This window comes from Actinia tenebrosa, unplaced genomic scaffold (genome assembly GCF_029948245.1).
Source record: "Actinia tenebrosa isolate PJP-AT-01 unplaced genomic scaffold, QUT_ActTen_1.0 PGA_scaffold4__44_contigs__length_22323623, whole genome shotgun sequence".
Taxonomy (NCBI): Eukaryota; Metazoa; Cnidaria; class Anthozoa; order Actiniaria; family Actiniidae; genus Actinia; species Actinia tenebrosa.
Genome location: NW_028292581.1, coordinates 2,881,174 through 2,909,073, shown reverse-complemented (window position 1 = coordinate 2,909,073; position 27,900 = coordinate 2,881,174). Strand labels below are relative to the sequence as shown.

Below are 27,900 nucleotides of genomic sequence, written 5' to 3'. Positions count from 1 at the left end.
CATTTACAATTTTCAGCAATCGGTGTCTGTTCTTTGCTGTATTCAAAAACACTATTTAGTTTGTTCTACGTAGCAACAGTAACTAGGGAGATACTAAAAATGAATGCGGGATCGGTGTATTCGCTTTTCTGTGATTCCCAGGAAATCTGGTGACGACCTCAACGCGTTCAGACACCCAACGGGCCGTCATCCCGCACCCCAAAAAATTCACGACCGGCCCAGCTTCGTTATCCTGTTACCCAGTCCTCCCTTCACTCGTACCTTTGTTCCATATAGCATGATATCCCTATCCAGTATACGAGCTGTCAGTATTGATGTCATGGTTGAATTAAAACAAGCTATTAGGATGACACCAATCAAGATCCACACGATACAGATGATACGACCAACTGAAGTACGAGGTATACGATCGCCATAACTAAAATAGATACGCACAAAATGTGATCTACTAGATGCCTACTAACATCTAAAACAATGATGTGAATATGATACACCTTGCAATACTCCAGTTTCGAGTTCTTTGTTGCTCAGGGTTAGCCTCGATTTTGTGCAGAATATTCATGTGGAGGTTCCAGTGGAGGTCCATGGAATTTCAAAATATTTGTTTTGTGAGAAGTTGTGCATTCTTTACTTTACCGTTGGTATTTGTGAATATTTAGACACTGATTCAAGGTTAACCCTGTGTAAATGAGTCTACACAAGGAACACAGCAGTAATTTGGGACTCGAAAATGGTCTTTAGATAGGTGTCCAACTAGACTAGACAACTAGATTTATTCATATGGATTAATGTTTTCGTGCCAATAGAAGCAAGTATAGCTACTAGTAACTATAAATTACATTGACAAGAGAAAAATTCTCATGACAAATAATTGCACGGCCGCACAACAAAATGTTGTCGCCGGTAATTTACTTGACTCGTCACTAGTTAAAATCAGGGTTATTTCAAAGATTAATGTCCATGTCCTCGCTGCATATCCCTTCGCGCATGCGCAAGGAACCAAGAGAGTGGGTAGTACGTTCTCCTTTTTTCGAAACAATTCTGAGGATGAGACAATCGATTCATAAATACTTGAGTAATTTCCCACTTTACTCCAATGATATTGTACGTTTAATTAATCTGTTTGATAATTACCCGAGTGTTGTCATGGATGCAAAGGCCCACCACATCCCTTCCCATGTACCTTGCAGCATGTTATGAGGAAAATGACGCGAGTTGCTGAATGTTTCCTGGAAAAAAATAGATAATAGAAAGGTTTGCAAGGGTATACAGTGTGGGAGAGGGCGCTCGACGTTTTCGAGCCTTAAAGGAGTAGAGTTGTCCCTTGTTGTTCGGCTTAGACTCTGCAAAAAGGGGGGGGGGGGTCCTAATTCCATTCCCAGCCCTCCTTTTGACCAAATCCCATAGTCCCAGCCTATTTTTTGCTCAAATCTCAATCCCTTTCCTATATTTTGTGTGTGTGTGTGTGAATCCCATTTGCAGTGAGTAAAATTCCATTTTTTTCAGCCCAAAAAAGGCGAATCCCAGCTCCCACTTCATCCCTACTAACTATCCAAAACGCTAGTCTCCTACTCAGCCGCTATTAGTGTCGTCACGCAACGCTAACTTAGGAGAGTGAGCGTTGCGTGACGACACTAATAGCGGCTGCATAGGACACTACCAAAAAGCAAAAGCACATTCATTATTTTCCATACATCGGTTCACTGGTCAAACACAAAGCATTCAGTCGAGGTTGCAAGGTTCAAATTTGAATAATCCTTTGAAAATACCTCGGCACCTTGCTTGAGTGCTTTGTGTTTGACCAGTGAACCAATGTATGGAAAATGGTGAATTAATATACTTAGTATCTATACTCACCACAAACCAAATAACGATACTGAGAACCCAAAGCAGCATGATATCAAGAAAGATAATTGGCCAGCAAAGCATGATGGACTTGATCAACATCCGAGCAGCAGCGCCCTCTTCGTCTCCGATAACAATCAAGGCAATCCCTGGTGAACTAACTAACGGCACAAAACCAAACGATCCTGAATACACTTTTTGATCCATGAATCCATAAACAGGAAAGCTGAACTCCGCATCTTCAATGTTCTCTCGAAATTCCTGTAAGCCTTGTTTTCTTGCGCGCTTCTGGGAGATTGACAAGGTGTAGTCGACGACTGTTGTTTTAAACTCGGCACATGTTTCACAGCATGTTCTTACTGCGTCTTCTAGGACTGGAGGGATGATTCCAGAGTTATTTAGTGAGCCTGGGGTTTCGACGTACGGAGAGCTTGCCCACCAGTTCGTGTGAAGTGTTCTGTGACAGTTGCACGTTTCTGCAATAAGATATAAACTTTCGACCATAAGGAATACCTAAAATATCGCCATTGGGATTCAAGGGTAGCGTCGGTAGCGGTAGCGCACTCGCTTTGTGAACAGAATTTGTTAGGGATCTCAGTCCTCGAGGGTTTTTCTCCGGGTTCATTAGTTTTCCTCTCTCCGCAAAACCTAACAAGTTATAATCTATTCGGAATCGCGAGTCATAGCCCTACATTGATTTTGCTCAATCTAGAGATTGTTTCAGGTATTGATAAACTTTGATGCACGCGCACTAAGAACTGTAGCGCGCAGAAAAGTTTTGACTTAGGGTGTCGTTTCCTTTTGTTAGAAATGCCGTGAAATATTTTAGTATATTAACAAACTATATTAAAGCCAATTGCGTTTCACGAGTTGAGATCAACGCTTTATCGCTGAGATACTGCATGTGAAGATTAGCATCATTTTTCTTGTCATTTACCTGCGACAATGATTGGACTTTTGACTCCATCACCTTTGATAGTGAACGCCAGTACATATATATGATATCTGGTGAACGCGCTCAAGTTGCGCAACTCCACGGACGTTCGTGGCGGGTTCTCCAAAGTGACGCTCAGATAAGGTATTGCTTGATCGAACGGTTTTTTTGATAAAGCCACTGCAGTGTAAAATACCCGGTATCCGAGAAGAATGCCATGGACATCGTATGGGTTACGTATTGGATCCCAATTGACCTTGATGATGGTGGGGCTTGTTCTGTTCGGAGCTCGTAGGTTAACTGGTGCTGCTCCAGGTGCTATAAAATGCGGTCAATAATGTTAGTATAAGAAAGAAATTACAATTTATTCAGATCAGTAGTATTCAATGTTTGCATAGCTAGTTTAAGATCATGTTATTTGCAATGTAAGCTACTCTATTATGTCAGCTACAAAAAACATTATTTCGGGTGTAGAACGTGGTCCATTTTTGATTCACCTTGAATTTATGATAGACGTTTAACTATGTGTATCAAAGAACCACAATTCTCTTACCCATTCACCTTTCCCCTCACCTCACTCCACCGAGTCCTCACCATTGCCCTCCCCCCACTTCACCCTTCCTCTCACCCCTTTCGATTCGACCCCCTCACCTCACTCCACCCAATCCTCACCATTGCCCTCCCCCCACTTCACCCTTCCTCTCACCCCTTTCAACCCCCTCACCTCACTCCACCCAATCCTCACATTGCCATCCCCCACTTCACTCTTCCCCTCACCCCTTTCAACCACCTCACCCCAGTCCTCACTCCGTCTCCAGTTCAGTAATATAAGACGCACTGTTCCTCTCAAATGGCTCAAACTCAAAAACATGAATAACAAAAATAATGATAAAACACCATCCATATAATTTAAAAGTAGTAACAAGAAGCTAACATAATTTGATTGTCATTTTTACTAAATATTTCAATCACTAACGAGTGATCGTCATCAGTAACGAATTATAATCTACAACTGCATGAGTACTTATACTAAAAAAATATCTTAACAAAAGCTAAAATGAATGTCCAATTCAATAGCTTGGAAGCCATTTTCAGGTTCATTGCATTTCCCATGGTTTTACCCTAATAGAAATTCGTTCTTACTGTATTGGTCTGTTCTAGCATACACAGGCCTACTGACAGCCCCATTTCCAGCAGAAGTGAACCCAATAATCTCCATAGCATACTCGGTATATATCAACAGATCTGTCAACTCAGCACTTCTTGCTTCTGGTGGAACTCCTTTTGTCTGGACTTTCTTGGGTGTTCTGTTCACTTCCCAGAAATATATTCGAAAACCTCGTAGAATCCCGTGAACATAATCTTTGGGGATTGATTTCCATTCTACCAACAGGCTGTTATGGCTGGTGTGTCGTGCCTTGAGAACTATTACGGCCTTGCTTGGCACTGAAAAATATTAACGACACTCCTAATGTTATTATAATCCTTGAAGCCAAAAGTCGCATGCACCATTTCTTCAGCAATCAGCGTGGCGACAGAAGCTCCCATGACTGTGATATGCAAATCAGAGCTTGAAATTACAAAGAGCGCAATGACCCCATACATTATATCTCTAGCAGGGGGTCATAATCTGAAATGAAAAAAAATTACTTTCACAAAGTTTTCCAATCTCAGGAATAGACTCCTTTGTTTTGACACCCCACATTCAGAATAGACCTCTTCACCCTTGGGCGTAATGTTCTCCCATTTCAGACCATGGGTCATTCTCTTGAGAAAAACATTATTGGAGTTATATCCATTTATATATTTTTTTCATGTGCAATCGTTAAACAAAGGAATGATACTCTAGGTAATGAGACGTGGTCTGAAGGAAAGCATTACACTCATCGTCAAGAGGTCTGATACGATGGGTCAAAATAACAGTGTCACAAACCCCGCCACCCCTAGCTATGCATAACTTACCATCTTCTGATGTCTGTAAAGTGATTTCAAGGGATCTTGGTCCAAGGCCCTTGCTAGTAAAGGCAGCGACTCTAACCTTGTACCAAGTAAACTTGTCCAGTTGATCAAGTGTTGTAAAATTGGAATTTGCATCGACTGTTGTTGTCTTCTCGGGTTCACTGTTCGATATAAGAGGAACGTAGAAGATCTTGTAGCCCAGCTCTATGCCGTTCCAATATATTTTCTCTAATGGCTGCCATTCGATGTAGAGTTCTGTGGAACTTTTGTTGAAGCCGGTTACATTGACTGGGGATTGTTCAGGCACTAAAGGATAATCATCAAACATCTTGTGATAAAAACTAACGGGAAATAGTTTTGGAAAAATAATAATTGTTATATTGTTGCAGCAAGAATATCTCACACTGTCAAGTGGAAGATATCATATATCCGTGAAAAAACTTTGTAAAAAATTGCACAAATTTTCACAAATTAATAAGACCTATAGGCGTAGACCTACGGAACTTTGCACTAATTTGTACAATTTTGTTAGTTAACTTTTCCACTGAGATACCTGCTAGGTATAATCGAGTACTTACCGTCTTGGTCTGTTTTTAGCACCACCGCTTTACTTAGTTTCCCTTCGCCTTTGGAGGTGAATCCCAGAACTTGTATTGTATATTTTGTAAATTTTCGTAAGTTGTTGATTATGCAGGTCCTAATATCGCCATTTATGGTAATATTTAACCAGTCTCCAAGCCCAGAAGTCTCATAAATGACCACGTATCCTCGTAGAATCCCGTGTATGTATCCCTTGGGTATGGGCTCCCATTGGACGTATATGCTTGTTGAGGATGTGTTGTGCGCTCGTACCTTCTCTGGTGGTTTGCTTGGTGCTAGAAGAACAAAAACCAATGAATACGAGATAAGATATCTTGGTATATAGCTATATAGGAGATGAGAAATGAGTTATACTACATTGGGCGCAAGATAGCATTTTGGTCACACAGGATATAATAAATGTCGCACACTAAGCTGCGCTATTCTACGCAAGGTTGTATTCTGATTAAATCTACATAGGTTATGATTATCAATTCTTACGGGACACAAGACTGTATACTGGGTATGTCAGCTAACCTCATCTAACCTCAGCGTTCGGTTGCGCATAAAACCTTACTGGGTATCTATTGGGTATGGAGAATGGATAACACTAAGCTGCGCTATTCTGCATCAGATTGCACGCTAGCAATCTATCATTTTAAACGTTGGTCACACAACATTACGATGTTTTTACGCAACATTTTGTATTGACAAATGTCACAAAATTCCAAAATATTTTTGCGAAAACCAACTCTAAAAAGAATATAATCCATACCATCCTCATCGGTCATAACGTATGCAGTAGCTTTAGGCCCTTCTCCTTTAATCGTATATCCACATACATCAATCTGATACTTAGTGTATTTGTCAAGCTTGGTTAAAAGTACTTGTCTGGTGTCAGGCGCAACTGTAATAGACATGGTGATTACAGGGTTTTGATTGAAAGGCTTGTAGTACACGCGGTATCCTTCGACAAACCCCGGGATGTGTTCCTTAGAAATGGAAGACCAGGACACACGTAGGCTTGTTGAACTCTCGTTGGAAGCAGAAATAAATGGTGGAGGTTGTAGCGGTCCTGTTAAACAACAGTAGAGTTAAGATCACTACGATAAATGCTTGTCAATCAACTTTTAAAGAAACGAGTGGCAGACTGATCTGGAACTACAAAAAAATGACTGGTAAAAGAAAAAGAAATAAAAGGAATGAGGAAAAAACTGTTTATAGACCATATGGAAAACGAGTGTAAAACAATTAATGATTTCAAATATATATTTTTGTTACAAGAAAGACCATGTCTAAATTAGTAATTTTGGAAAGTTCTGTTGTCATATATATAATCCCTGCAGAGTTAAAAGCATTTGAAATGTACCGAAAACATGATAGCGGGGCTGGTAGGCCCTTGGTTGTTGTTTCCATACAAACCTTTTTAATTTCAAACAGCTGTAGTTTTTAATCAGTTAATGTTACTTGTACACTGAAATTTTGGAAGATCACTCATTTCGATATACTCTTTCTAATGTAAGCATTGTTGTCGTTAATAACTCAAGGGACACGCCCTTTTATATGGTCTATAGTATGATTTAAAGATGACCATCCAGACAGGAACCACGCTCGTTTGGGTTTTATGTAGTTCGTTTTCACAATCCAAATATGACCTGGGCATGCAATTCCTGGAGCCTGAAATCCATCATATCTAAAGAATCAAGGAATGCTTCCCAAAGAGGTGTATTTCCAAGTAAGGGAAGCGGACCCGGAGTCTCCAGAATTTTGCTCTCCAAATAAATCTTTTCCGAATTCATAAAATACCGCTTTGCTCCTCGACTGTATATTCATTTACGCATGGTTAGCTTTATTTTAACGTCAAAATATTTACAACTACCAACGGTAAAGTAAAGAATGCACAACTTCAACAATACAGATACTTTGAAATTCCACGGACCTTCACTGGGATGCATGAATATTCTGCACATAATCTAGGCTAATCCTGTGCAAATGAATCTGTATTCAAAGAACAAAGCGGTATTAGACGACTTCGAAAAAGCCACATTTGGAATTTTCCCCGTAGTTTGGAACGCATGCGAGATACAACAGGGCTTGAATCCACTAACAAAGCCAATGTTTGAAGACTGTACCTTCTTTATGCGCGTTTGACAGACGACTAATTTACGGCTAAAAGTAAATCAATGCGCTTTCTCCATACACTTCTATTTGATCCAGATTATTAACATAACAGACTTACTGTCCTGATCCGTATTCACCACGATGGGCTCACTATCCAGTCCAACCCCTCTCTTGTTTTTACCAGCAACTCGAAACTCGTAGTTAGTAAACATCTCCAGGCCCGTTACTTCATAATTAAGTTGATTAGGTACTGTGATGCTTCTAAGCGTCGAGGTTTTAATCTCACGGCGCTTTCTGTATTGCTTTTTCAACTGTTTATAGGTAATACGGTAATTAGTTATGTTGCCATTAGCGTATTCACTGTCAACTGCATCCCAACTGAGAAGAACACTTGTGGAACTGGTGTTGTAGCCAAGGACGTTGGTAGGGCCTCGAACAGGAACTGAAATGCAAAGACCTACGTTAGTACTATTATTCATAGCGGTTTTCGTATCAGTGGGAAACACACAGTGCTGACTTAGAGCACGTACATGGTACGACATGCCGTTACATTGAAATGCCTTCCGCCAATTGTTGTCAAGTAATTCATCCAATCACTGCGTGTAATACCTCGCAAAGCGCGCTCTGACTGGTTTAAAACGGAGATTCGTAAGGTCAAACATAGAAACGGATTCTATAATAACATGCGCGCTTTGCTAGTGGCAATATAAGAGCTTAATACACGGCAAGACTCATGGTCTGAGATACAGCACGAGTAATGAAACTGCTTAATAATAAGCTGTATACAAAACGTCTTGTGTAATACAGCATCGTGATTCTAAAACACTCATGGTACAGACCTTAATAATACTGTGACCAAGCATTTTTTATGGGTTAAGCAGTGTTCTTGATTACCGTGAATGATTCAAACTAGGCCTTCAATTTCTGACCGTGTGTCGTGTCTTTTCACATTCAAAACTCTAGCGGGTTACTGATTACTCACCGTCTATAGTTGCAAGGCTGATGGGCTTAACTATATATATTCCAAGACGTCCATTGTGGTAGATGGCATCATACAGCATTGTGATACCGTGGTAAAGATAGTTATAGTACTTGATAACAACATCTGCTATTACGCTGCCTTTCCTAAGAGAAAAAGGAAAAGTAACATAATATGACGCTACTCACGCGTGCAACTCACGCATGGGTTACACATATCACGTGTGTAAATCACGCATGGATAACACACATCACGTCTATACAACACACATGGATAACACGCATCACGTCTATACGACACACATGGATGACACGCATCACGCCTGTACATCACACATGGATAACACGCATCACGCCTGTACATCACGCATGGATAACACGCATCACGCAAAGATATCACACATCACACCTGTACATCACACATGGATAACACGCATCACGCCTATATAACACACATGGATAACACACATCACGACTGTACATCACACATGAATAACACGCATCACGTCAAGGGAGCACGTTAAAATTTTGATTGTGTTGGTTTATCTTCGATTTTATCGCACGTATTCTAAGATATAGCAGGCGTTCCTTGTAGTGCTTGTTTACGTGCGCGCGCTACACTTTATGACAGGCGTTCCTTGGCTTAGCCGAGCTAGCGAATTTACTTCGAAAACCGACGATTATCTTGCGAGGAGCGGAGCGTCATTCCCTTCCTTACACGATCGTAAGCCATTCGGATCGGCTGAAACCAAAACACTACGAGGAACGCCTTCCACATGATGGATTGCGCGCGCTAGATAGATCAACCAAGAACTATAACTTTCCTTACACAAACGAAATTTTAATGTGCTCCCTTGATCACACATGGACAACACACATGGCTGTATATCACACATGGACAACACACATCACGCCTGTACATCACGCAAAAATAACACACATCACTCCTATACATCACGCAAGGATAACACACATCACGCAAAGATAACACACATCACACCTGTACATCACGCAAGGATGACACACATCACGCCTGTACATCACGCAAAGATAACGCACATCACACCTGTACATCACGCATGGATGACACACATCACGCCTGTACATCACGCAAGGATGACACACATCACACCTGTACATCACGCATGGATAACACACATCACGACTGTACATCACGCATGGATGACACACATCACGCCTGTACATTACGCATGGATGACACACATCACGCCTGTACATCACGCAAGGATAACACACATCACGCAAAGATAACACACATCACAGCTGTACATCACGCAAGGATGACACACATCACACCTGTACATCACGCATGGATAACGCACATCGCACCTGTACATCACGCATGGACAACACACATCACGACTGTACATCACGCATGGATAACGCACATCACACCTGTACATAACGCATGGATAATACACATCACGACTGTACATCACGCATGGATGACACACATCACATCACGCCTGTACATCACGCATTGATAACAACCGCTACTTGCGCGCGTATCAAGCAAAAATGTATTTTAAAATCTCATTAGGGCTATACACACCCTCTAATAACATACCTCACATACCTAAACCGAACGTTGAATCCCGATATTCCATTAACGTAAATCCTGCGAATCTAACCCAAAAAAATGAATAACGATAAGTGAGTGATCTTCAAGGCTTATAAATTATAATTTAAGTTAACTTATGTATTTTCAATAGATCTGTGAAAAATGACAGTGTGTTATTGCCCCGTCACGCATCGCACAGTCACGGTATCGCACCATCACGGTATCGCACCATCACGGTATCGCACCATCACGGTATCGCACCATCACGGTATCGCACCATCACCGTCATCCACGAGAGAATGCGCATTTACAACGCAAACCGTCCATGATCCAACCCATTTATTGCTTTTGATTGATTAAGTTCGTGCTCTATTAAAGGTGGTGTAACACAAGACAATGATTCGTGGAGCTTGGCTTGCAATATTGTTGCGGCAATAAATCAGTGCGTCGCAGTTGCACGGACAGGTATACATGACTGACATAGGCAAAGTTTCGTGCAGCTAATAACCTAGGGACAATAAATGATTTGTGCCAAATTAATTTTGACTGTCATAACGACTCGATAGTCTCGTCTGTATGATTCTTGCCCGGGGGGGGGGGGGGGGGTATTCCCATATATGGACTATACGGGGATGGTCCGCTGAACAGGGTATGGTTTTTCGAGCTTCTTGTCATAAACAGGGTATGCAATTCCATTCAAGTTCCAAGTTCTTCCTGAGCTTCATGTCATATTCAGGGTTTGTACTTTCGTATTGACTGAAACTGGTTATTATGGCCGTAAAAAACGATACGCGAGATGACATGATAATTGAAACAGGAACTCAGTGCAATAAATTATATCTTTTGTCATAAACAGGGTCTACAAATTTGAGATTTTTTGTCATAAACAGGGTACCCCTTTCAGAATCTCAGCGGAACACCCCTACCCAAATTCTGGCGAAGTACCCCCCCCCCCCCGCGGGGGGGGGGGGGGGGGGAATTCTTGAAACAAAAGAATATCTCATTGCGGTTTCAACTTTAATAACAGGTATTGTATTCTAGTTCTCGAAACGATTGCGGCAACGCTGCAACAATATTGCGAGACACGTTTTTAGCTACGCTAGGCAAATTCTCTTACGATTTGCAATCCTATTTTTAGACAAGTTGCAAAGGATCATTGCAATTGCCTGGTGTAACAACACTTTTGAAACTCTTATATTTCTTGGTTTCAGTTTTACTTACACTGGATTTGAGATCGTGTTTCAGGTCAATGTAATTTGTGCTGTCCAAGTCTGCGAGATCCGGCGTCCACACTTTATTTGTAAGGTTCATCGTAATGTTGAATACGATATCTGTGGAAAACCATCAAGTATTCAACAATTAGACAGATTACTTATCCGAAAGATGATTTGGGAGAGAGAATTCTGAAACGAGGGAAGCACGGGTTGCGTGCGCTGCTAATGCGCCGCCTCTCACCAATGCGTCCCGGGTTCAAGCTCTGCCGGTCTCGGTGTCGTATGTGAGTAGAGTTGCTTGTTGGTTCCCTCCTGTGCTTCGAGGGTTTTTCCTCCGGGTTCTCCGGTTTTTTCTTCCTTCACAAAAATAAACTTCTAAATTTTAATTCAATCTACCGTCTGCTTTATCAATTGGGTCGCAAGATCTGTTAGGCATTAAGCCGTCCACCCAGGAGTGGTAAACGCATTGCTTGTAGATTTTTTAGAAGTGGCCGCATATCAGATCTTCTTCTTCTTTGACCAGTGAACCGATGTATGGAAAATGGTGAATCGGTGATCATAACTCATATAGAAAATGTCTTGCTTGAATTTCGTATTCAAGAGACTCCTTGCAGCACGTCGGAATGCAATTGAGCTGCTTTGACTTCGCATGCAAGGGGTCTACTGGATTATAATGCACACTTATCTTCGCCTTAAGATTAAATATCTCAATAAAATGCGCATTTTCTAGTCATGCTTTTATGTATCAATCTTATCTAAATTGTACTCCCTGTGTTTTAAGGACGTCCATGGGCAAAAGATCCCATTGTCAGATTAAAAAAAATTTTTGCATGATGAAAGAACATCATACTAGAAATAAAATAAGCAAATACAAAATGGAGGTCCCAGACTTCGTTTAGCCGTCAGAATACGTGGAAGTTCACTCTTTGTACGGTAAAAACGCGCGAACAGGTAAACATGGAAAGCTGTCAAAAAGTAGTAATATTTTACTGAAAAAATTAGTTGATCACAGAAGATTAGAATATAGCCAAATAACTAGTTAGCATTTGAAATTTCAAATATAAGATGTTATTGTGCTAAAACTTGAAGACTTAAACTTGTGGACAATAAAACCCCTTTGCTCTGAAGCTGACCAAGGAAGCTCCAAGCTGTATTAAGAGTGTGGGCACGTGATGGTGCAAAGCCACTATAGAGATAGCTGTGAAGAAGAATTTGCAAACTATATTTACTCACCAGGGCATCTTTCCTTATTACATATGATGATGTCTGTATTCGGTCCAATGTCACTGCAGTTTCTTCCTCCGTGCATAGGAGTAGGATTCGAACAGTTGCGCGTTCTCACTCTGATCCCTCCTTCGCATGTTTTCGAACAAGACGAGAACTCTGTCCATTGCGTGTAGCCTCCGTGAATAGGACATGGGTGTGTATTACAGACAACCTCCTCCGTTGCCTCCCCAAGCACTTCACAGGTTTTACCTCCATACTTGGGCTCAGGGTTGTTACATATTCTTGTTCTATTTTTAATCCCAATATTGCAGGACTTAGAACAGGGCCCAAATTCTGACCAGTTACTATACCCCCCATCTATAGGACAGTGCATCAAAAAACATTCAACCACTTCAATATCAGGACCTAAGAGAGAACAATTTCGCCCACCGAACTGCGGAACGGGTTGGTTACATTCTCTAGTTCTAAATTTCGTTCCATTATTACATGTTTTATCGCACGGTGTAAACGCGCTCCAAGCGCTGTAGCTCCCATGTATAGGACAAGGAAAAACATTACACGGCATAACGTGTTTTGCTGGCCCTAAACGAGAACAATTCAAGCCATTGTGCTGCGGCTTTGGACGATCGCAAGTTCTTGTTTTATATCGAGTACCGTTTCCACACGGCTTGCTACACATGGTATAGTTCGTCCAGGTTGAATATCCTCCATCAATAGGACAGTAATGCGTATTACAAGGAAATATTTCAAATTCAGGTCCCAAATGAGAACAATTTTTCCCCCCATGCATTGGGGTTGGATTCGTACAATTTCTAAATCTATTTTTTGTTCCATTGCCACAAGATTTCGTACAATCACTAAAATTCGACCATGGAGTGTACCCTCCATTGACTGAACAAGGATGCTCATTGCAATAACGTAGATCAAAGCTACTCCCGATACGTGTACAATTTTTCCCTCCGTGCTGGGGTGTCGGATTCGTGCAGGATCTAGTTCGGATGCTCGTGCCATTTCCACACGATTTACTACACTCGGTGAAATTCGTCCATTCTGTAAAACCCCCATCAACTGGACAAAGATGGGTGTTACAGACTCTTACTTGCATAGGTGGTCCTATATCATCACATGTCTTGCCTCCGTGCCGTGGAATAGGATTAGTGCAGTTTCGAAAGCGAACTTGTTCACCTATTCCACATGACTTGGAACACTCGCTATAATTTGACCACTTTGTGTATCCTCCGTCAATCGGACAAGGAAACGTATTACAGTCTTCTACCTCTTCGAATTCCCCCGTGCAATTTCTGCCCCCGTGCTTCGGAGCAGGATTACTACACGTTCTGTTTCGTGTTCTTGTTCCATTTCCGCAAGTTTTAGAACAAGCTGTGAAGTTTGACCAAGGAGTGAAACCTCCATGGACCGGGCACGGGTCAGTGTTGCAGTCCTGAGACTGATAATCCGCACCAATATGTGAACAGTTCTTTCCATTGTACATCGGAACAGGATTAGTACACGTTCTGTTTCGAGTCTTAAGACCTCCTCCGCAAGATACCGAACATTCAGTGAAATTTGACCACATAGTATAACCTCCATGTATTGGGCAATAATGAACATTACAGAATAAAACCTCGATGTCTTCACCAAAACGAGAGCAATTCCTTCCTCCGTGCTGAGGACGAGGATTTGTACAGTTTCTAAACCGAAACCTCGTTCCATTTCCACAAGGCTTAGAACAATTACTAAATTCCGTCCACGCAGTGTATCCACCATCTATCGGGCAAGGATCAGTATTACAAAATATTGTCTCATTCGCAGGTCCTATAACCGAGCAATGCTTCCCGCCGAACTGCGGAAAAGGATTGCTGCAGTTTCGAGTTCGAAATTTCGTGCCGCTTCCGCATGTCTTTGTACACTCCGTAAAATTGGTCCAATTTGTGTACCCCCCGGCGATGGGACATTTATGAGTATTGCATGGAATCATAATACGATCTTTTCCAAGACTAGAGCAGTTCTTTCCACCGTAAGCAGGAGCTGGATTCGTACAGTTTCTATGACGAAACTGGGTGCCATTTTCACAAGACTTGGAACATTCACTAAACATTGACCACTCCGTATAACCTCCATCCACTGGACATGGGTGGTCATTACAAGAAGCGGACTCGTAGCTAATACCAAGGCGTGAACAATTGAGTCCGCCGTACTGTGGTTCCGGGTTGTTGCACAATCTTCCTCGGTACTTCTGTCCTGATCCGCAAGACTTCGTGCACTGAGTAAAGCCAGACCATTGACCGTAGCCCCCGTGTATCGGACATGGAGTGTTATTACAGGGTCTTTCTTCGTACGCTGGTCCTAACTCAGAGCAGTTTCGTGCTCTGTTTTGAGGTACAGGATTATTACACTCCCTGAATCGGATTTGTGTTTCATTACCACATGTTTTGTTACACTTACTGAACGATGACCAGTTACCGTATCCACCATGAACTGTGAAGAAACAAGTTTTATATAGAGTTAATTCGAATCAAACCACCTTCATCAGTAGAGCTTTTATCAGCGTTAGAATTAAAACTGCGGCAGTTCAAAAACAAAAACAACAACAACAAAAAAATCGCCTGAAACGCAAACTTTTTTTAAAAAACGCAAACGCAAACAAAAAAGAAAGAAAAACTAAAGAAGCTGCCGGCTTTAACCTTTGAAGAGTAAAATGGAAAGAACAAAGACTGAGAAACTAATAAACTTGGGGTCTTTTTTATCTTTTTTTAGTTCACGGCACTTCCGTTAATACCCAATGATTTTTGTTGCATGTAAATAAGTCCTTATAATCCCCTAATCTACTGAGACTTCCCTTACCAAAACAATATTTATATATATATATCCATATTGATAGTTCTTCTCAAGCTTTTCCGGTAATTTAACAACAACAACAACAACAACAGCAACAAAAACAACAAAAGCAAAACATAACAACAACAACAACAACAACAACAAAGCAAACAACAACAACAACAGCAACAGCAACAACAAAAGCAAAACATAACGACAACAACGACAACAACGTAAACAACAACAACAGCAACAAAAGCAAAACATAACAACACCAACAAAGCAAACAACAACAACAACAGCAGCAAGAACAAAAGTAAAACATAACAACAACAAAGCAAACAACAACAACAGCAAGAACAAAAGCAAAACATAAAAACAACAACGACAACAAAGCAAACAACACCAACAGCAGCAGCAACAAAAGCAAAACATAACAACAACAACAAAAGAAAAACACAACAACAACAACGACAAAGCAAGAAGAAGAAGAAAAAAACAGGAAAAGAAAAAAAACAAAAACAAAACAACAACAACAACAACAACAGCAACTTTAAAGGCAAAAGAAAAACATAATTTCAACAACCCAATTCTCAAGGAATGAAACGTTGTCTGACATGAAGAAACATAACAACGCAAGTGGATTGGTTCTATTTCCTGTATTCTAATTCGGGTTCTGAGTGGCAGGTTTTTGGAACGCTCTTTGTCTTGTGTGACTTGACCAGTTCAAGTCATGTTATGTCTATCTCATTTCGGTTTTTCATTGAAGTTGTGGATCCATACACTCGAATAATTCGGAAAAAGGGATGGACTTTGTCCCATAAATTATCATGAATATTATGAACATATATACAATACTCTTTTTTTACATTACTATGTTATGCTATATTACTATAAGTGTTTTTGAATATGAATTTTCCAGAAAATTTGATAATTGGGTAAAACCGTCCAGCTATTAAAGTTCAAAATTGGCAACCCTTTTTCATTCGATTGGCGAATTTACTGCTGTTTCGTGATAGATTAGGAATTCATTTCTAGTAATAGAAGAAAACTTTAATTAAGAGAAAGATCTAGAAACGACAAACAGGATTGTAGTTATGGGCGAGAAAGACAGCATATCACACAATATAAACATCTTCATGTATTTCATAAGTGCTACGCGGTCCACATATTCTCACTTTGCATCATAATTACCGCGACCTAACATCTATTTCACCCCGGCCTGCCCTCAGTCTGACCTCTAGCTCAGTTGGTAGAGCATCGGTAGTACGATTCCGAAGCTCGTGGGTTCGATTGCGAGCGAATTCAATTCCAAGGGCTTTCGCCCGGAATAACCTCGTTCCCAAGCACTATAACTTATCTATATATTTCTATATCTTCATGTATTTCATAAGTGCTACGCGGTCAACATATTCTTAATATAAACACTGATGTTTTTTCGTAGTAATGTAGTCATTAGGCTACAGCTATTTACTTTTACTTTATTCAGATTATTTCATTTGTCCATTGCTTACCGTTTATTCTAGAAGTTTTTCATCCGTGATTATTCCATATATACCAATCAACTGAGAAGATATTGGACATAGCGTCGCTATCGTGGCAATCAAACAGCAGTATCTAGCTAGTTAGCCTTAATAAAAATCGTCCCAAGGATTGTCTCAACTTCAAGTTTGATGATAGAAAAACTTATCAGTTTTTGTCAAAGAAATTTTCAATTTTAAGGAGCCAATTATATAGTTTAATAGAGAATGTCATGAGATGATTTTTTCCATTAGTTTTAGCCAGCGATTCTTCTATATTGAAATTATGTGTTATCTGCCAATGCAAAAATTGAGATAGCTTGTGTTATGAACTAGAACTCCCGTGGGTATGAGGGAAAGTGCATCAGTAAAATTGTATCCATTATTTTAAAACGTTACAAAGTCATAGTGTCTTTTTTCTTGAAATTAAGTTTGTGTATTGTGCTGTCTGAATCGGAGAATTCGGTTTGTAAATGCATGGCTATAGTTCAATAAACGTTGTGATCGTGAAAGGAGCTAGGGAATAGGCGATAGACGAAAAGCCATAGGAGTAGGTCATTTCAAGATCCAAGAATAGCTGGAATGACTTGTGTTTCTGCTTCTTATTTTCGTCAAGAACATGGACCATAGTGTTGAGACTGATCCAATGTTCTCTGTATTCAACAAAACCATTTCCATGTACGTTGAAATGATCTATCGCCTATAGCCTTTGGCGATGACAACGTCTTTATTGAAATAGGTGTGTATATCTATTAAAAGAAACATTGGAATTCAAATTTCGAAAATACTAATTCTGTAAACTTTGAAACATAAACTAAAGCACAAGGAAAGAGGTACACCATTAGCATTTTACTTTTGATGTAGTTCGAGTCTGACTGAAGGTGATGTAGACACGACTTACACAAACAGGTCACGTGAACCTACCCCCACCCCACTCCCTTAAAACGAGCAGCTGTGTCAAGCTCTTGAAATCCAGCAAATTCTTATAAAATATACTATATTTAATGTCATTTCTCCTGTTTTGATTATTGAGTTGAAACGCAGCCTCTCTACTAAAGTGGAAGTGTTATTTTCAATCCTTATGTTCATTTTTATACAACTGCTCGTTTAACGCGAGAGGCAGGGTCACGTGACCTGTTAGTGCAAGTCGTCCATTTTTCGCTCAACAATATTGGGAAAACTGGAAAAATTTTGACATTCAATTCTGTGTGGGAGAAAGAGGAAGGCTAAACCATAATTGGATAGCCACTTCTTTCTTCACTCCTCTCAATGAGCCATTGACATGGAGAGACAAACCTAAACTCGTTATTCAAGTTTAAAATTTCTATGCATTCATTAGCTCTGCTAACAGTGTTCGGATTAAAAATATTTGTGGTGTTTGTCATCATCGCGACAGAGCAGAAAAACGACAAGGCTGCTATTTTCGCAATTTTTTTTCCACCTTTATCTCTCATTCATGCTAAAACACGTTTAGCGTTGATTCGTGTCTCTTGTGCTTTAAACTTTTCACAAAATTCTAGGTATTAGAGAACATGTTAGTTTTTGTGCTGATCAAAATATCATCTCTCCCAACGTTCAGGGGTTAATATCTCAAATACGCATTCCTTAAATTTCCCCAAATTTTGGTATTTTGTTAATCAGCCCCAAAAAAGCCTGTTTATGAAGTATTAAAGCTTATTAACGCATAAAAGTCGAACCCGTTTTTCTGCCCTGTCTATCATCGCATGCAACGTTTCATCCGTGTATTTCTTGATCAAAAAGATCACGAAATTAATATAGAGGAGAGTACGAAAGACGACATTTTCATCGCCACTTTGAGTCTATTAATCTAGTGACAACCGTAGAAAAAGCTGTCTTCTACAAAATAAAAATGATTGAAAATTCTGCAAAGCTCTAAATTTAATTTGGTTTTAGACAGAGAGCTATACTTCAATTAAATATAGTGCCTTAATAGTCTTTGGACTACATACCATGTGGCAATTTAAAACCAAACTCTAAAAATTTAAAACTCTAAACTCTGTTATTATCACTCGGTTAACCCCAGAACTTTTAATTTTTGCATGTGTTTTAAGCGTATATTTACCACCTCCCTGATTGACTTCACAGATGCGATGCAATTCATCATGGGATAAATAGTATGGATGGATTACATGGAAGAACGCCTGAAAATCATTTGTATATCCTTCCGTGAGTCCCTCTTGGAAAGAATATTTAAATTAAATCCGAAGAGGCCTTATTTGTTAAGACTTTAAAATATTTATCGTAATATGTCAAAATATTTAAAACACCAACGAGAATGAAAAGAAATGAATAGATGACTTCAAAAATAGAAACGGTTAAAAATCCCACGGAACTTCACTGGTATACACGAATATTTTGCACTGGAACACACGAATACTCTGCACTGGAACACATGAATATTCTGCATTGGAACACATGAATATTTTGCTCAACATCTTAACATATCAAACTAAAATAATGTTAAAGTTTGCAGTCAATTTCTCTTTTACTCCATTCCAAACCACGTGTCATTCCCTTGAGTATTATTTCTTTGTATATCTTTAAAACTTAAGATGGCATAATTATAATGATTGAATAATAATAATAATAATAATAATAATAATAATAATAATAATAATAATAATATTCTTAGTAAGCGCATTCCAAAAATATCTCAATGCGCTTTACAATATAAAACCTTATACACCTAATTCAAAAAAGGTTGTCATCGCCAAAGGCGATAGGCGATAGGTTATTCCGACATGGAAATGGTTTCGTTGATTACAAAGAACATTGAATCAGTCTCAGCACGAAGATCCATACTCTTGAAGAGAATAATAAGAAGAAACACAAGTCATTCCAGCTATCCTTGGATCTTGGAATGACATATATCCTATAGCTTTTCGCCTATTGCCTATTGCCTATCGTCTTTGGCGATGACAACGTTTTTTGAATTAGGTGTATAAAGAATACTATGAAATAATATAAAATATTGGTTGAAAAAAAATGAAAAACATAGCTAGATTATCTGATCAATAAACGTATATATATATATATATATATATACACTCGATTGCAGAAACGTTGTAGTATACATTTATACAAATATCTAATGAGATGCATAATGCAAAATAACCATTTTCAATGCTTAAAACCAACTGATTTATAATCTGTACGATCTAATAGGCAAGAAAAAAATATTTTGACAGACAATAAATAAAGCGATTTTTCTGTTTTGCATATCATTAAATATACTGAATAAATTAGATATACGTATTAATGTATACTACAACGTTTCTGCAATTGAGTGTATATATATATATATATACAGCCATATGCAATCTTACTTCAATATCTTACTACATATATACGAGTATATCAAAAGTATAATATAAAACATTTTGTTATATTATTCCTGATGATTTTTTTTTTTTTCAGAAAGCCTTAGTGATAGATAACTCGAAAAAAATATCAGGGATGATATCCCATGATTTTATATACATCCCATGATTTTATATACATCTATCCCCCTTTTTCCTATTGTCTTTCGTTGAATTCCAAGTAAGGCAATAGGAAAAGGGGGATATTATATGTAGATATATACTCAATGATTCTTAAGTAAGTAAATAATGATTCTCAAAGATTTTCAATAATGATATATATATATATATAAGGAAATGGCCCTACACTGCTTGCAGTATTTTTCTTAATACTAGAGAGTTTAAGATTCTCGTTTACGGCAAACGTGAAACGTCACTCGACCATTAAAAAATTCTTTAAAATTAGTGAAAAGGAATCACAAAAGTCTCCAAGTAGTAGATAAACAAAAGAACACTTGTCTTTGTCGAGAAGTTTACAAAAGGTAAAGTGAAATGTAGGGAAACGATGAAAACGTGGTCACGTTTGTTTTTTTGCGGGAAGGAAAAACGGGAATCTTAATCTGCCTACTAAGACTGCCGTGCCCTTCTCGTTTTTCTGTGAGGGCTTTGCGAAGAAATAAACAAGAAGAAGAAGGAAAGTCTGCCCTCCTCAGTATCGCTACAGTCACGCAACGCTAATAACTAAGAACTAACTGCTGCGGGGGAAATTATTAATAGGGCCATTAAATGATAATTTCCCTCTCGTAATCATTAGTGACAAAAGTAGCAGCCAAGACGTTAGGAGTCTCTTATCGCGTCGAGGACAATTAATTAAACATTTTGATGACTAGTTGATGTTGGATGCATGTGTTCATAACACTGATATCACTATGCGACAAAATGCCGGGTTTACTTTATTATACTGATAGGAAGCTGAATTCATGATTAATCGATAATATTAATAATAATTACATGTTTTGCCAGGGTAAGCTCGTCAGCATAAAGCATAAATTATTTTATAAAGCATAAAGCATAAAGCGCCCTGGGGCAAATAAGATATCAACAAAAATAAATAAGCTATCTAAATATATATATAAATACATGCAATTTATTATAGTCCTAAATCATTAATAAAAATATATACTAAAACGATCCAGGAAAGCTTGTTTCTATCAATAAAAGTAATCGACTGAGAGAAAAACAACCACCAAAAATTAGCCTGAAGGTTGAAACAGTCTTGAAATATATAACTACCCGGAAGTCACCCGGCAGAACAAGAAATTAAACATTAATTCGGATATTTCCTTAAACTAATCAATTAGTATAATATTAAAAGTGTAAATTAATAGATACTGAATGCCGGCTTTCATTCACTTATATTAAAAAGAATACTTTACTTTGCTAGGGCAATTTCCTTCTCGTTCTTGGTGTGGAAGAGCCATATTTTGTCTCGTATATAATACAGACAACAAAATTACTCGATTATCATTGGACAAGAGGAGTACAATTAAATCGTTAATTGTACTCTATAGAGTCCCAATTGAGTTGCTCAATTTTGTTGAGTGTATTATGAGCAAAAATCGCACGATTTTCTCGTACGATTCGGAATTGATAGATACTCATGTTGTTTTGAGAGTTTTCACATTGGACTCAACTAAAGTCTCATCCAATTTTTTGAAAACTTCATTCGTATCTATCAATTCCGAATATTTGAGCACTCGAGACCGTGCGATTTCCTATACTAATTGAACAAATTTCTGATAACTTGAGCCCTGAGTGGAATTGAACGAGAAAAATTTTGCATCACCAAAGTAGCGTATTGCAGCCTATAGAATGTCATGGAAACGCTTTGATTGACGTCCACCAAAATCTACTTCGTCGCGACAAAAATAATCGCTAGAGGGCGCGTGTGACTGAGAATGGTTGTAAATTAGACATATTTTGTCCTGGTTCGACTATTCAATATGGCCCCCATTTGTCTCCGGCCTGGCTTATCTTAGCCTACTACATGCGTGCAGTCGGAATTTAACTCTCGTTAACGAAAGTTAAATTCGGTCTGCACGCAGGCTAGGCTTATTTCAACAATCGGCGAAAACTCGTTTGTCTGGAGGCTAAATCCCCTCAAAGCCGCGTGGAAATCAGAATTCTTTTTACGTTATTGCAAATGTATTACTTCTTTCTGGTTTATTCTGCCTCGATATTTTTCGTTTGTTTAAGGGCTCCGCTGGAATGTAGAATCTTGGGCTCAACAAAAGCTGCTAATCGAGTAATTAAGTGGGGTATTTGTAAACATGCCATTACTGACAAGGAAGTTAGTTTTGGTGTACTATATAACGACACAATAAGAAAATACAAGTAATCCTGAATATTGTCAAACTAGTTGGATGGCTGTCTCGTAAAAAAATCTAAAATTCTAATCCGGATTCGCCTTGCCTAGTCATTGGTTCAAGTTGTTGTAGAATGTGGTGTAATCGGTATATAACATTTTTCAATCCGTTAATAAATTCTTAAAATTCAGACACCAATGAAACACAAAAACTGGAACCGGTGAATGGACGACCACTGTAGCGCTAACATGCAACAAAACTTGATTTCAATCATTAGAGAGTTTTAGATTGACTTTTTTTTCTCCCCGCAAACGGCAAACGTGACCACGCTTTCATAGTTTTCCTGTATTTTACTTTACTATTTACAAACCTTCTCACCAAGCGCAATTACTCTTTTGTTTTTCTACTACTTGGACTTTTTTGCGATTCTTTTTCAGTCATTTAAAAGAATTTTTTACTGGTCAACTGACGTTTCATGTTTGCCGTGAACGTAAATCTAAAACTCTCTATTTTACCCCAGTTTTACTCGACGGTTCATGTTTATCCTTAAAGTTAATGTTGTTGTCTCAAAACACTTTAGTTTTTTCTTAAACACATAGGCTTCGTTGCTTTCTCCGTCAATCCTGATTGGTTCAAGCTTGACTTATAAGTTTGATTCCTTTGTTTTCACTATATGTGAATCCCGGTTAGTGTTTTGGCAGTGAGTCAAATGGCACCTAGTTGCTCAATGATTCATGTATAGACTGAGAAAAAATGTGCTGTTAAAAATACTAAATATTTGCATCTCACTGCTGGAGTCTAGGTACCTGAAATGTCTAAGCCAAAACAAATTGCTTCCCAAAATTCAAATTTTTTAAAGGCTAGAAAATAGTGATGAAAATATATACAGTCAATGTCATTAACGTTGTCCACCGAAAAAAAGATTTTTACACATTTACACATTTAGACATTTAGACGTTTACATATTTACATATTTAGACTAAAGTGAGCCTGAACTTTAAATGTAAAATTCAACTCGTGAATCGAAAATCCAAAATGCCCTGACCATTTAGTGAGGAATTAAGATGGAGAATTGTACTTCAGCGTTTGTCTTATGCCAGAACGTTCGAGGAAACACGTGATATTTCTTTTAGTCTAAATGTCTAAATGTGTAAATGTCTAACTGTGTAAATGTGTAGATATCTAAATATCTTTTTTCCGTAGACAACGTTAATGACATTGACTGTATATTATTAATATATATTCACTAAAAATTGAAAAAAAGACATGATTTTCATTAGAATTAATGGAAACAACGAACCAAAGAAAAAAGCAGAAAAGAAAAGTGGCGTGATTATCGACCTCTTTATTTTGGTTATCATAAGTTTGCAACAGTGGCTATCTTGTGGTTAATTAGAAAATATTTTTCAAATTTGGTCAAAGCCTTTGAGAAATTTCATCAACCTTTCGAGACTAAAATTATTGATAATACTCAGGTTCACATTGATTAGTCTAACAAACTATCCACTAGCCGTTGCAGGGGATTTATTATAGCGGCTCGTTTTGCTAAACAAGGTAGGAAAACTACTTTTCATTACCTGGCTGTTGGGATATGTTATATTGGTATTGAAGGCTGACCAATGGTATAAATAGTCCTCTAAATAGTTTGGTTTTTCTCTATCCGCAAAAATTATAAATTCTAAAATCCAACTGAAACTTTAATTCAGTGAATGAAATAAGTACTGAAAATTGCCATTGTTAAATCCCATATTTAACGTTGGATTTCTCGAAATTAAGTTGGGAAAATTTAAAAAAATGACAAAATGAAATGTCAGATATCCATAGCTAACGATATAAATGGCTATAACGAGTCTTTTTTTCTTTTTTTCAAATATGTATATATATATATATATCTCAGTATAATCGGAAATTAGAAATGTTGATTTTTACGGAACCAGAGGGAAGGCATGATCCATTTTTCGAAAGTAAGTTTGGAAAATTTTATAAAATGAAAAATATAAAAAGTCAGATATCCATAGTTAACGATATAAATGGCTATAATGAGTCTTTTTTCTTCTAAATAGGTATAAATATATCTCAGATAATCGAAATTAGAAATATTGATCAGTTCAGTTTGCGGAACCAGAGAGAAGGCATAAAGCAGAGCACCACATTCGACAACAAGAAGTTTTATTAATAAAAATGGTCTTCTCATTCCTTTCCTTTCTGATCTATCTTTGATACATATTCAGCTTTTTCTCTTGCTGTTTTCTGTCCTGAGCTCTTGATTTTGCTTTTCTCTCTTCTTCTTAAGCCTTCTTCTGCTTTTTTCCCCCTTCTTTTCTTTTCTTTTCTTTTCTTTTTTTTTTTTCCTTCTTCTTTTTTCTTTTTTTTCTTTTCCCTTTTCTTCCTTTTTTATTCTTTTTATTTAAATCTCCTGTCTTTCTCTTTTTTACCTGGGCTTCTCCGGATCCGCTTTTCTCACTTCTAGATTTACAAATCAAATCTCATCATCAGTTTGCTAACAAGTCCTCGCATGGAGTCAGTCTTCTCATCCCAGCATCGTTATAAATCTTTTCTCAAACAAATGAATTTAACTCCAACAAAGACCAAATTCATTCATGATTACAAAGAAGCGTCAATAGATTTATAATAAGAATAGTTTGAATGGAGAAGAAGAAAAGGTCAGAAACGATCCCCCCGCGATCACAAAATGTCATTAAATCTAAAAATATCACAAAATCTGATAGGAAATAAAAGTGGGTCCTTAACACAGCTGCAACGAAAGACATCCTCTTTTTCTTATTATTTACATCACACTTCAAGAAACTTCTAAAAGAAGCGACGCGAGAGTTATTAAACTCGCGGCTTACTTATCCCTTAAGAGCCTTAATGTTATTACTAACCGAGGTTGAAAAATAGGGTTTGTCTTATAGTATACTTATTTATATTAAAAAATGGAAAACAAATCTTCTTTTGGACTTTTGGAAATTGTTTTAAAAGTGCACTATATCAAGGTAGGTTTTTTAAAAACACTTTGGAATATGGCATTCCAGAACGGTCAGTGAGTCTTTCCTTTCACTACAATGTTTATTAAAACTATGAGTCTTTCCTTTCACTATACAAGTATAGCGTGGGTACGTCGAATTCAAATCTTAATTCCCAGACGATAAGTCATCGTGGCTTGACTGAGTTAAGAGGCCCTAAGGTTGTTCAGGGTGCCGATAAATTTTGATTATTTTTTTACAGCCTTCAATGTCCTTTTAAATGGATATTTATGAATAGTTATCTGTTTCTGAGCTGATCTCAGTCTTCAACGTCTTAGAATAGAAGTAATTAAACTGTAAGCTAGTGATTAAAGGCTTTAGCAGAATGGTTTTACCAATTGTTACGTAAATCTTCATTTAAGGTCACCCCAAAGCCTTTGGTGTGAAAATAGACCAAAAGCTGTTGGGATGACCTTACATTAATGTGCTTTCGAGGCCCGCTTTATATTATCTCTGTAATCTCCGGCGCGACAAGATGGTTCACTTAAGGAGCAGACTTAATTGGTAATAGTAAATGGATTCTCAAAAGCAGTAAAAAAATTTCCAATTGATGGGATGTATGTAACCATTTCCATTGAAGAGAGTTAAAAGACAAAGACATGGCGGCCATCTTGGTGCCGTTAACAATGGATGCTAGTAAGAAATCTTTTGTTAAATGACATCAACGCTCCCCCGAGAGGCCGCGATGACCTAAGGTGCAATCGAAGGATATACTTGAGATTTCGTTTTATGAGCCAAACAACAGCAACAAAGAAAGTACTTTGAATGATTGCGCGAATGAATATAACGCGCTTTACGTCATGTGCTTAGCAAATACTCGTCTAAGATATTTCTTGATTAATGATAAACGAATTTCATTTTAATGACTCCATTGTGTGCGTGGGAGATAACTCGACTGTCTCAATCGTAGCTGAAAAGCGATTGAAAATGCTTTTTAAAAACAATAAAAAGTATATTTGTCAAAGTCTATATTTTATTCGCATCAAGGTTCGATCGCTACCGAGCATATAGAAGATTTAAGTTTAAGCGAATGAGTTAACCAACGGCGATCGTTATCAACTTGCAGGTGCAAAATAGAAAACTGATCGATAACTGAAATGTCTTCAGGCGATGCTTCAATCTTCAATCTTAACCCAGCTGTGTAGGGGCGTCAAAAACAGTGTTAGCAAACCCTTCCTTCTTTATCTTTGTCAAAATTCGCTTGCATGCAGCTCAGCGTGTGGGTCTGTGTTTGTGTAGTAACACATCGACCTGCTATGCCTCACATGCAAGATGGAATTAAGTCGAATTAAAATATTATTTATGTTCAACTAGACTCACCGGTTTTGATGTCAACCACTCTGCATAACTCATCCTCAGTTAGAGTTCGGTTCCAAATTGCAAATTCATCCATTAACATATGAGCATTTTTGTTGTGCCCATGGCTTGCTCCCACCATTAATGTCACTTTACTCAACTTCGCAGTTTTTGACGATTTACTGGCATTCTTGACCCCGCCAATTCCAACTAGTGAACAATTGAAATAAATCCCGAGATTTTGTTCCGTTTTTCTCCAGATTAATCCTACGTGGGTCCAGTAGGTTGCGGGCCAGTTCAGCATGGAGTGAAAGCTTAGATGCTTGCCGTTCACGCTGAAATTGATTTTCTTTTCTTTTTTACGTCTTGTCCAAACGGTGAATCCCCTTGAGTGGCGATTCTGTCCAAGTTGAACTATGATTTTATTGCCCTCAAACGTGGGCAGTTTAAGCCAGAATGCTATAGTAAATCCCTCAGAACAGGCGTCAGGCTGGTTCAAACAGGTTTCCGGAAGAAGACCAAAATCTATCCATGAATATTTTCCCGTTAATTCAATGGCAGATCCAACTATTCCGTTTACCGAGCGAACCGTTCCGTTAATCTTTCCGTTATTATTTCCAGTCCAGTCTCGTATGATCTTGTCTGAGAAACTCTCAAAAGGCCAATAACTCACCGAACTGTTGTACCATTCTGTAGTAGGAAAAGAAAGAACAGTGCAAAAAACACTTACTAAAAGTTTCCACTTCATTTTAGATTAACTGTTATCGGGCATTGTGATATCAATCAGGAGATCAGCTACCGGCCACTCGTCTCAGCAATGATGACACTTCCCAGTCGAGATAAGAAAAATAATTATTCTCTGCCCGGCAAGCATTTGTAGCATATTATTGTGTTAATGATTGTTATGCAAAGTAAAGGTATTTGTTTTCGCTAATGCGTTAAAATAGCGAATAACTGGCCTCGAATCTCACTCTCTGCCAAGAATACTATTTGGAACGATATATATATATAGAGAGAGCGGCTGAGCTGTCACACAACATTTCATATGATGTAACGGCGCGCTGCCAGCACGAAATGCTCAACAAATTACATTTCGATTTTCACAATGATAATCGG

At 38.3% G+C, this 27,900-nt stretch overlaps 1 protein-coding gene across 3 annotated transcripts in view; it reads right to left on the bottom strand.

The window, feature by feature from the left end:
• LOC116301818 (uncharacterized) overlaps positions 1–27,900 on the bottom strand; it is a 59,691-nt gene that overhangs the window by 5,681 nt on the left and 26,110 nt on the right. For 2 of the 3 annotated variants that reach the window (XM_031710939.2, XM_031710938.2), the window contains exons 5-18: positions 26,809–27,474; positions 12,446–14,917; positions 11,220–11,329; positions 10,005–10,063; positions 8,421–8,563; positions 7,557–7,880; positions 6,093–6,392; positions 5,317–5,613; positions 4,742–5,044; positions 3,923–4,225; positions 2,783–3,097; positions 1,858–2,321; positions 1,135–1,229; positions 262–418 (exon numbers count right to left, since the gene is read on the bottom strand). In XM_031710939.2, the coding sequence (XP_031566799.1) occupies positions 262–418; positions 1,135–1,229; positions 1,858–2,321; positions 2,783–3,097; positions 3,923–4,225; positions 4,742–5,044; positions 5,317–5,613; positions 6,093–6,392; positions 7,557–7,880; positions 8,421–8,563; positions 10,005–10,063; positions 11,220–11,329; positions 12,446–14,917; positions 26,809–27,474 (6,008 nt within the window). The remainder of the gene's footprint in view (positions 1–261; positions 419–1,134; positions 1,230–1,857; positions 2,322–2,782; positions 3,098–3,922; positions 4,226–4,741; positions 5,045–5,316; positions 5,614–6,092; positions 6,393–7,556; positions 7,881–8,420; positions 8,564–10,004; positions 10,064–11,219; positions 11,330–12,445; positions 14,918–26,808; positions 27,475–27,900) is intronic. The other variant, XM_031710945.2, reaches the window with a different exon arrangement.